General features: G+C 49.9%; 1 protein-coding gene across 1 annotated transcript in view; it reads left to right on the forward strand.

Annotated features, from left to right (window-relative positions):
• Nucleotides 1–10,430, forward strand: part of IGFN1 (immunoglobulin like and fibronectin type III domain containing 1) — a 66,279-nt gene that overhangs the window by 55,141 nt on the left and 708 nt on the right. Inside the window, 5 exon segments of the mRNA XM_031934838.1 lie at nucleotides 4,668–4,822; nucleotides 4,950–5,090; nucleotides 8,748–8,975; nucleotides 9,406–9,553; nucleotides 9,717–9,824. Coding sequence (XP_031790698.1) covers nucleotides 4,668–4,822; nucleotides 4,950–5,090; nucleotides 8,748–8,975; nucleotides 9,406–9,553; nucleotides 9,717–9,824 — 780 coding nt within the window.

Below are 10,430 nucleotides of genomic sequence, written 5' to 3' on the forward strand. Positions count from 1 at the left end.
CATTTGTGATTTTTTAAAAACTGTTAGTTAACTAGAAAAAGAAGGAAGCATCCATAACCCTGGAAAGAGCATCTAGAAAGACCTGCAGGAAACATCATAATTAACGTTGGAATGTTGAAAACATTTTCTTTAAAATCAGAAGCAAGACAAATTGTTACTGTCATCATTTACAGAAATTATCATTGTACTGGGGCTACTAGTCAGTGCAATGAACACGTAAGAATTGAAAAGAGAGAAGCAAAGCTGGCGTTACTGCAGATGATACAATTGCCAACATAAAACTGCCAAATAATCTACAAATTATGAAAATTAATAAAAGAATTTAACAAAAGTTCTTAATAAAATAATCTACATTAAAAAATTATTTGTATTTCCATGAACATCTATGGTCAATTAGAAAATGTTACTTTAAACAAATATCGTTTTGGATAGGAACAAACATATGGAATACCCAGAAACAGATCTAAGAAAAAGTGTGCAAAAACTCCATGAAGAAATTATGAAATTGTATTGAAACAAATTTTAAGAGGCATAAATAAATGAACATGCTATGTTCCAGGATAGGAAGATAATATTTCAAAGATGTTAATTGAGTCTGTAGATTCAATGCATTGCAATAAAAATCCCAACAGGGTTTTGCATGCAAATTGACAAAGTGACTATAAAATTGATGTAAATGAGCCAAGAATCAAAAACAGGGAAGACATTGCTGAAGAAGAAAAAGGAAGGGAGAAAATGTGCCCTATTAGATATCGAGACTTATTACCTCTATAGTAATTAAAACAGTATGATATTGGTGTATCAATGGACACATAGAATAGTAGAAAACAATAAACCCATGCCTATTTGGAAACTTAATTTATGACACAGTGATTATTACAGGTCAACAGTTTAAGGATAAACTGTTTAATACATTGTTCTGGGACAATTGGTTATCCAAGTGAAATTGAATCGCTGCCTTATACCATACACAAAAATGAATTCCAGATGCATTAAACATTTATATGCAGGTGGCAAAACTATAAGTCTTAGAAGATGCTATAGGAAAATATCTCTGTTCTTCTCAGGTAGAGAAGGATTTCTGAACAAGATTCCAAAAGCAAAGCCATAAAGGAGATTATAAATTTGACTATATTGAAATTAGACATGTATTTTCATCAAAAGACAATAAAGAATGTCAAAGAATATGCCACAGGACAGGAGAAATATTTGCCACAGAAATATCTGTCAAATTATTGTACATAACTAATATTCATGAGAAACCCTTCAAATCATTGAGAAAAAAAAATCTCAAGAGAAAAACTGGCAGAAAATAAAGACATTTCAAACAAGAGATAATACAAATATTGGCCAATAAACTTGTGAAAAGATACTTAGCATCATTTGTAACTCTAGAAGTGCATATTTAAGCCACAATTGTGTAATAGTTCATCTCTATTCCATTGGCAAAACTTAATAGTCTGTTACAAGTTTTGGTAAAACTGAAAAAATGAGAACTCTCACCCACTGATAGAAGTGCTGATAGGAGTGTAAACTGGAGAAAGTCTGCCGTTACCTGATCAGGTTGACCATGGGAGTTATGTCTTTTTTTTTTTTTTTTTTTTTTTTTAATGGAATCTAGCTCTGTCACCCAGGCTGGAGTGCAGTGGCTCAATCTCGGCTCACTGCAACCTCCACTTTCCGGGTTCAAGCAATTCTCCTGCCTTAGCCTCCCGAGTAGCTGGGATTACAGGCGCCCACCACCATGCCCAGCTGATTTCTGTATTTTTAGTAGAGATGGGGTTTCACTGTGTTGGCTAGGCCGTTCTCGAACTCCTGACCTCATGATTCACCTGCCTTGGCCTCCCAAAGTGCTGGAATTACAAGCGTGAGCCACTGTGCCCAGCCAGGAATTATGTCTTATGTCTTTTGACCCAGCAATTCCAATTATATGTGTATATAAGCTAGATGATAAACTTTTGCATATGTGTTCTGTATAAAAGAATGTTCATAACAGCACTGTGGATATTCAATAGCCACAAGCTAGAAATAACCCAATACCCTCCATGGCAGGATAGATAAAAACATAAAATATAATAAAGTTCTGAAAAAGAATGAGCAACTGCTTTATTCATCAATATGAATGTATCACAAAAACAACTTAATTGAGAGAAACAAATAACATAAACTACAAACAGTCCAAACCCATTATATAAAGGTCAAAACTAAGTAAAACTAAACATAGTAAAACCATGCATGCAGGATGGATGAATGCATAGGCGGTACAGCTATAAAGAAAAGCAAATGAGTAATTAAGGTAGGCGTCAGGATAGTGGTTGCTCCTGAGGGGGAAAGATAGGCAAGGAACTAAGGGGAGGCCTTTAGGGAACTGATAATGGTCTATTTCTTAATTTCTTAATACGGGTAATGTAACATGGAGTTTATTATCATTCTTTAAGCCAAAAAAAAACTTGTTAATAAATTATCATATGGATGATATATTTAACAATAAAATAAGTAAAAGTAATAAATGATTGCACAAAACATTTCTCTCCCTGCCTCTTCTTTCTCTCTTCACCTCTCCTGACTCCCCTTACTGAATTAGATATATAATATATGATAGTTGAAAGAGTGCTGTTGAGTGTATTAATTTAGATTCCAAACCTAAATTTACTCTATTTGATTGCAGATGTATTCGAGTTATGTGTTTTCTGTTCCTAATTTTAGACTCTGCACAGGATAAAAGTTGTTGCACCTGCACTGACATATAAAAGATAATACTGCATTACTGGGAACCGTCTGCGGTGGTGAACAATGATGACCCTACATCATCCGATGCGCGCCGCCTCACTCCCAGCCACTGTGTTCACCTGTCGCTCGCCCTCCTGGCTCCGCCCACTCCATCTCTACCCGGAGGGCGCAAGCCCAGCCTTCCCTCTCTTTCCTTTCATTGGCTAATGGAGCCTGGCAGCAGCTAACCAGAAGCCGGTTGTTCTGACGACCCTCGCGCCTCTTTCTGAGGCTTCGCAGCTTGGGCTCACCAAGGCCGGATGTGGGGTGCCAGGCCTGCACCTTAGGTTCCTGGAGCTTGGTGTTGTGGGGAGCACTGATTGGGGGGGATGTAGTTTCTGGCTCCAGACTAGCTGTATCCCTCTGCCCCTGTGCAAACAAGAAAGAGGATCACCGTCATCTCTGTCCTCTCTCTCCCCCACCCTCCAAACCCTAAAGACACAAAGAACAGATCCTCCTTGTGGGGAAGTCACTGTTTTCTTTGGACAAGGAACCGCTCCGGGCCTCAATGTTCTCCTCCTGTAAGATGGGGCCATCCCTCCCTTACCTGCCACTTGCCACGGTTGGGTCGATGAAGTGACTTGGTGGATGTGGAGTGAATGAGAAACCTGGTGTCAAACCACACACAGCTGGGTAAACTTCTGGGGATTTCAAAGAATTGACAGCTTTCATTACACTTGGGTACTGTATCCAGTCGCATTGTCTTAGGCAAGCTGTTCCTGGCGCACCTGTACCTCTCTGAGCCCAGCTAGTGGTCTTGGTCACCTTTGTTCCAGCCTCAATGGTCTCCTTATTGTCCCTCTCCCTCGAACCTTCTTCCTCCAGATACCTGCAGGGCTCACTCCCACGCCTCCTTCAGGCCTGTGTCACAAAGCACCTTCTCCATGAGGCCTTTTCTGACCACCTTATCTAAGATGGCAACCTCCCTCTCTGTCATCAATCTCTGTCCATTTTCCTTGCTTTATCTTTCTCCAAAGCACAATATCACTATATGACACATTGATTTTATTGGTTTGCCTTGTATCTGTATCACTCCTATGAGAATGTAAGATTCTTTACCTGCCACTTGCTTTTTTACAGACTTGGTTTTTTTCTTTTAGGGTCACTGCTCTATTTCCAGGCCTAAAATAGTACCTGGCACAAAACCGATACTCAAAGACTTGATAAATAATGAATAAGGTAGTGTTTTAGTCTGTTTTCTGTTACTTATAATCGAATGCCTGAAACTGGGTAATTTATAAGAAAGAAAATTTATTTCTTACAATTATAGAGGCTGAGAAGCCCATGGTCGAGGGGCTGCATCTGGTGAGGGCCTTATTGCTGGTGGGTGCTCGGCAGAGTCCTGGGCCCAGGGCATCCCATGGCAAGGGGACTGAGCATGCTAGCTCAGGTCTCTCCTCCTCTTCTTATAAAGCCACCAGCCCTGCTCCTGTGATAACCCATTCACCCACCAACCTATGAATGGGCTAACCCATGCATGAGGGCAGAGTCCTCATGACCCGGCCACGTCTCACAGGCCTCACTTCTCCATACTGCCACCTTGGGGATTAAGTTTCAATATAAGTCTTGGAAGGGACGAACATTCAAACCATCGTGGGCTGTAATTCAGTTATGGGCTTTGGAGTTAGACTAATGTCTCAACTCAATAAACTGACCAGATATGTGATATTGAGCAAGTGCCTTAACCTCTCTGAACCTCACCTTCCTTATCAGCAAAATGAGGATAAAACAGCACTCCTTTCAGAATTGTGAGAAATAAAGGTATGTTAAATGCCTCCCATCGGGGCAGGCAGGAGAATGTGCGGTGAGCCTGGTGTGACTATAAATGATTAGGAATGCAGCAATGGTGCAGGATGCTTCTCAAGTGGGAGAGTGACCCCTGCTTTGTTGGGTTACAGGGCCCTGGCCTGAGAGTCCTGGAGCAGGAACTGGATGAGCTTTGGATGGTACAGGCCCAGCTGGGGCTGAAGCTCCGAGAAACAGGGGTACACAAGCAGGCACTGGCCAAAGCCCCTGAGAGAGATTTGCCTAGGCACTGTGGGGCAGGGTGGAGGTGCAGGGCCAGCTGGCCATGCTGCAGGGGAGACAACAGGCCTGCCTGGAGCAGGGACCCGAGGCTGCTCAGCCGAGGACTGGACTGGGTCTAGGCATCAGGCTCCTGTCTTGTGTGCCTTGTTTAGACCCTGGCCACCAGCCTCCGGGAGACCCAGGAGATGCTCCAAGCCCTGGAGAGAGGAGTATAGGAGGCACAGGAGCCAGCTGGGGCAGAGGCTGGGGGATGTAGCCCAGAGCACCTTGGAGGTGGAAAGGGTGTGGACCAGGTGAGCCGCTCTCCCAAGCTCTGCAGCTACAGCTGGACAGGAACCAGCGAGAGCTGAGGGAGGTAAGAGTATGGCAGAGCTGACAAGTGGAGGCTCTGGGGTGTAGCAGCTAGAGAACATCTGGTGAGAACAGGGGTGGTCACTTGGACTGCATGGGGAGTCAGAAGGGTAGCCCTGCTCTGCGGGGACGCCTTGGGCACCTCACTTAGCCACCCTGAGCCCTGGGCTTTCCTTAAATGAGATGAGATGCTGTCCTGCCTGCTTCGCAAGGTTGTGAGGATGAACTTGCTTTGAGCACTCCTAATACCGGGTGATGTGTAACTGGCTCCCGCTGGATCTCCTTTGTTGTCCTGTTGATACTGGTGAATACCAGCAGGCCCCTGGGTTTTGTAGGGAGGAGTATTGATGTGGTAGAGGAGACCCCACTGTCTCACTTCTTCCCTTGTGGATGTTTTCTGAGCCCCAAAGCCTCAGGGTTTCCCAAGTATTATTCTCATTAATGTATCCATTCCCTCATTCAGTGGTGATGGAGTGCTTACTATGTGCCAGGTATCATCTGGGTGCTAAGAGAACACAATATGGCCTAGAGTAGCCCCAGTTTAGGGGACACTGGCCAGCGGCCAGGCAGTTGCATTATTAGCAGGTCAGTCCTAGCTTAGATAAGCACAGGGTGCCATGGGGGTGCTTCAGTGGGATACCCAACTCAGCCTAGAGGAATCAAGGAAGGCTTCATGGAGGAAGTGGCACCTGAGCAGCGTCCCCAAGGACAAATCAGAAATTAGAGCGTCATAAAGGCAAGGAGGAAGTTCAAGATAGAGGAGCCATTGAGAAGTGGGTGTTCTGGGAGAGAAGGAGGTAAAGTTCATGGTTCTTTGTGATTGGCTGTCAGCTGAGAAGTGCCACTTCCTGAGAGATGGGAAAGGTAGAGATGAGGTCATTTTAAACACGGCATGTTGACTGGTGGGAAGTTGAGCCGAGGGATTGGGGTTGGAGATGTACATTTGGGAGACATCACCATCCCTTTAGTTAGGAGCACGTGGGAGGGGTTGAGGTCGCCCCAGGATAGGGTGTCGACTGAGAATGGGGTGAGCTGACGGTGGACTCCAAGGTGGACAGAGGGTTCAGAAGCAGCCAGGGGCCAAGCAGCAAGGCTGGTGGGAGGGACACCATAGAGTGCCAAGGTGGGAGGCTCTGTGGAACTGAGTGAGACGTTCTGGGCAGAGAAGGAGGCGCAAAAGCCAAAGCGTGGGGGAGATGGTACTGCCTCCTCAGGGCACTGGAGACTCTGCCCACAAGGGCAGACCTCGGGAGGAAGTGGCTGCTGGTGGACCCAGCTCACAGAGCCCCATGCCCCCAGGCCCCTGCTGCAGAAGCTGTAGGCCAATAAGCTGGCCTGGGAGCAGCAGACACAGCTTGCCCTGCAGGGCCACTGGATGCAGAGTGCAGAGCCGGGCAGCAGGGCCATCATCCTGGAGACCTCTCCAACCACCCTGTGTGGTGCCTGACACAGGTTGCGGGTGCTGCTAGGATGTAGAGACAGGGAAGGGATGGTGAGGAAGCCAGGCAGGGAGAGAAGTCTGAAGGGGCTGCAGGGAGGGAACAGCAGCAAGCAGCCAATTTCTCATGGCCACTTCATCACCCACATCGCATTGTCCTCATCTGTCGAATGAGGTAGTAATACCTGTATCTTGGAGTTGTTGGGATTAAATGAGGAAATATGTGTGGGAAGTGCTTAGTATCTAGCAGGCATTCAATTGCTGTCAGGCTACTAACAGGCTACTAGTATCAGGCTATTTATAATAGCAGTAATAACAGGCTTCAGTGCCAGGTTGCTAGGAATTTAAATTCCCAGGGAGCAAGACACTGGTCTTGGAGAACAGAACCCAAGGGGGAGGAGGGCTTTGCTCCTGTCTCTTGCCTGGAGGAATCCAGTCCTTCAGTCCTACCCTACCCGCTAATCGACGACACTGTGTCTCAAAGGACCCAACTATGCTGGGAGGTGGGTCAGGGACTCTCTTGCCTCCATGGGGACCTTTCCTGTAGCACCCAGGACCACAGACAGTGCAAGAACCCTGGGCCAGGACACCTGACCTCCAACCTCAGCTCTGAGAGGCTGGCAAGTCCCCACTTGATCTGTGCCTCTGTTCACTTCTCTGTGCATGAGAAGGCTGGCCTAGGCGGCCCCCAGGCTTCCTTCCTGCTTGTCCTGTGCTTCTGACACTCTCTGGCCACAGTGGGGCTGGGCCTCCTCCCTCCTCCCGGCATTCTACATGTGTCCACTCCCCAGGTTTGCACTCTGCTGCCCAGGAGAGGAGAGCACGGCCTGGGCTGGGGGTGGCAATGTGTCAGGCACCTTCCCAGGATGCCTGTGATGTGGATAACAGCGGGCTGAAGCCAGGGCTGGAGGAGGACCCCAAGCAGCAGCCTCTCCCCTCCTCTATGGGAGGCAGGAGAGGCAGAGCTCCTGTCTTTAGGTGGACGGGGGTGCAGGGGGTGAAATGGGTGAAAATAAGTGTGGGGCCAGATGCCATGAGCAGGTGGCGATGGACTTTTGCAGCAGGCTGCACACTGAAGTGCTTAAGCATCTGGAGCATCTGCTGCATGCCATGTGCAGCACCGGACCCAGGGTGCGGCAACATGCTCCCCGTGAGGCTTCCCAGAGGACTGACTGTACCAGTCAAAGTAGTACATATTCCATAGAAAGTGCTGGGTGCCGTTGGGCCATATAACACAGGGACCTGAGCAGGCCTGGACTGAGGCCTGGCGGGGCAGAGGCTTCCAGGCTAAGTGGTGAGGGGAGAGCATTCCAGGGTGGAGAGGCCTGTGCAGTGGGAGGTCCGGGAGAACACCTCTGACAGCCAGAAGGAAGCTCGAGGGGACTGCAGCCCATGGTGCATGGGGAGTGAGAGGAGGGTTTTGAAGGCTGCCTTCCAACAGGGAAGCCAGGGGCTTTCAGGAATTGTCAGAGGTGCTTCCTGGAAGGAGGAGAGGTGGGGCACAAAGAAGGTGTCATGGAGCCTTGAACTGCAGTCTGTGAGGGCCCATTTCAGACACCACAGTCAGAAATCAGAGTTTCATTTAATACCTTCCTGTGGGAGCTGCAGCCACCCAGCCAAGCCCAGCCCTGCAGGCAGCAGCCTGGACCTCTGAGCCCAGGGCCCAGCTACAGCTCAGGAATGCATGGGATTGCCTGGTGTGACTCCCTCAGGGTAGAGAAGACCCCCACAGAGAAAGGGCCTTGCCCTGAGTCCCACAGTGAGTTAGTGCTAGATCTGGGTTTAAAACCAAACTCCTAGTTTACATTCTCTCCACTCTCCCCATCCAAGGCTAGCGCTTGTCCTGGGATTGAGTCTGTGGACTCCACTGGCCTCTGCTGTGGGAAGCTTTGGGCTTCCTGGATGTGTGGTTCAGTGCAGTGTTGTGTTTACTAGCTGCATAGCCTTGGGCAAGTGACTTAACATCTGGAGGCCAGCTCCTCGTCTGTAACATGGAGATAATACTAGGCCCTCCCCCAGAGTGCTGTGAGGGTTCAAGGTCACTCCGCATCATGGGGCTGCTGTTATTTCCAGATCTCTTCTCACACCCCAGGTGGAGGTCAGCATGGCGTGGCTCTCCGTCACACCCAATAAGCAGCTGTGAACACTGCGGCTGAATCAGTGGGACCAGCAACATAAGGGCCAAAAGTCCCAAGGAGAGCAAAGCAGGGGTTGAGCAGTTGGACAGAGATGGAGGGAGCAGGAGAGGCCTGGACCCCTTCCTTCCCAAGTTCCTGGAGTCAGCCTGCCATCCCAGACATGACCACCAGGTGGCACCACAGGCTTTGCGGCCGGGCTGGAGCCTGCGCGAGGACAGTGGGCCCTTTGAGACCTCTGGGGACAACCTGGGGTAGGGAACAGGTGAGTGGGGTGGAAAGTGGGCTGGGGCTGGAGTGGTGGGCGTCAGCAGGCCAGGTCTCTCTGGGGAAGACAGCATGCTGTCCCCAGGAGGCCTGCACCTGGCCCCAGGTGAGGGCTGCCTCCTTAGCCTCCTCACTGTCCTGCATGGTCCTCAGCCTGGGGTCTTCTGGAGGTCAGGACTCAGGCTCTGGGTATCACAGAGGGTCTGCATAGTGGAGGCCGGTGGGGCGGGCCCTGGGAAGCCCTGGGGTGTGTGTGAGGGAGGGGCTAACTGGCCCTCGGTGCCCCAGCCTGGCGCCACCCGCTCTCTCCCGTGCCCCTGGCCCGCTTGGCCTCCTTACCCCACTCGCCCTACCCACCACCGCGCAGCTGCCCCTCTTTCCACTTCCTTCCCTCACTGTATGCTGGCGGGATTCTAGACTCCCTCCTCCTCGGCCCCTGCGGGACCCTGTGGGACCCTGGGGACAGAGCGAGTGGAACAGAGGCTGGGCCCACACATCAGGCCTCACCTCTTCTTCCCAGGATGCACAGCTGGGAATCTCCCTGAGAGTCAAGGAGAGCATGGCAGTTCCCTCAGGACATGGCTCAGATGACCGGGACAGGACTGCAGAGTGTCCAATCAAGGGACAGGGGCTGGAACAGAGGACACTGAGGCCAGGAGCCGGCACTGGGCTCGCTAGCAAGATGCTCCCTGGAAGATGGCGTCGGACCCTTTCCCTCCACCCTGCAGCCCTCCACAGGGGAGCCTCTGGCGGTGGCCAGGAGAGAGGCGAGCGGCCTCAGGGGCGCGGCCTTGGCTGCTGACAGCGCTGTCGCACTACTAGGACATGTGTACTGGGTGAGGCGCCTGGAATGTGGGGCACAGGCTCACTGAGAGGCCCTGAGGGAAGGGACAGGCACTCTCCTAAGCAGTTGGCAGCCGCTAATGCTGCAGAAGCCGCCAGGCTGGAAGAGACCGGCATCCAACTGCTGGGGAGGGCTCCTCCGAACCCTGAGAGATGGAGTGAGATGGAGTGATGGAGTGATGGAGTGAGATGGAGTGAGATGGAGTGATGGAGTGAGATGGAGTGATGGAGTGATGGAGTGAGATGGAGTGATGGAGTGATAGAGTGAGATGGAGTGATGGAGTGAGATGGAGTGAGATGGAGTGATGGAGTGAGATGGAGTGATGGAGTGAGATGGAGTGCTGGTGTGATGGAGTGAGATGGAGTGAGATGGAGTGATGGAGTGATGGAGTGGCATGGAGTGAGATAGCGTGATGGAGTTAGATGGAGTGAGATGAAGTTATGGAGTGATGGAGTGGTGGAGTGAGATGGAGTGATGGTGTGATGGAGTGAGATGGAGTGATAGTGAGATGGAGTGATGGAGTGAGATGGAGTGATGGAGTGAGATGGAGTGATGGAGTGATGGAGTGAGATGGAGTGATGGAGTGAGATGGAGTGAT

This window comes from Piliocolobus tephrosceles, chromosome 1 (assembly GCF_002776525.5).
Source record: "Piliocolobus tephrosceles isolate RC106 chromosome 1, ASM277652v3, whole genome shotgun sequence".
Taxonomy (NCBI): domain Eukaryota; kingdom Metazoa; phylum Chordata; class Mammalia; order Primates; family Cercopithecidae; genus Piliocolobus; species Piliocolobus tephrosceles.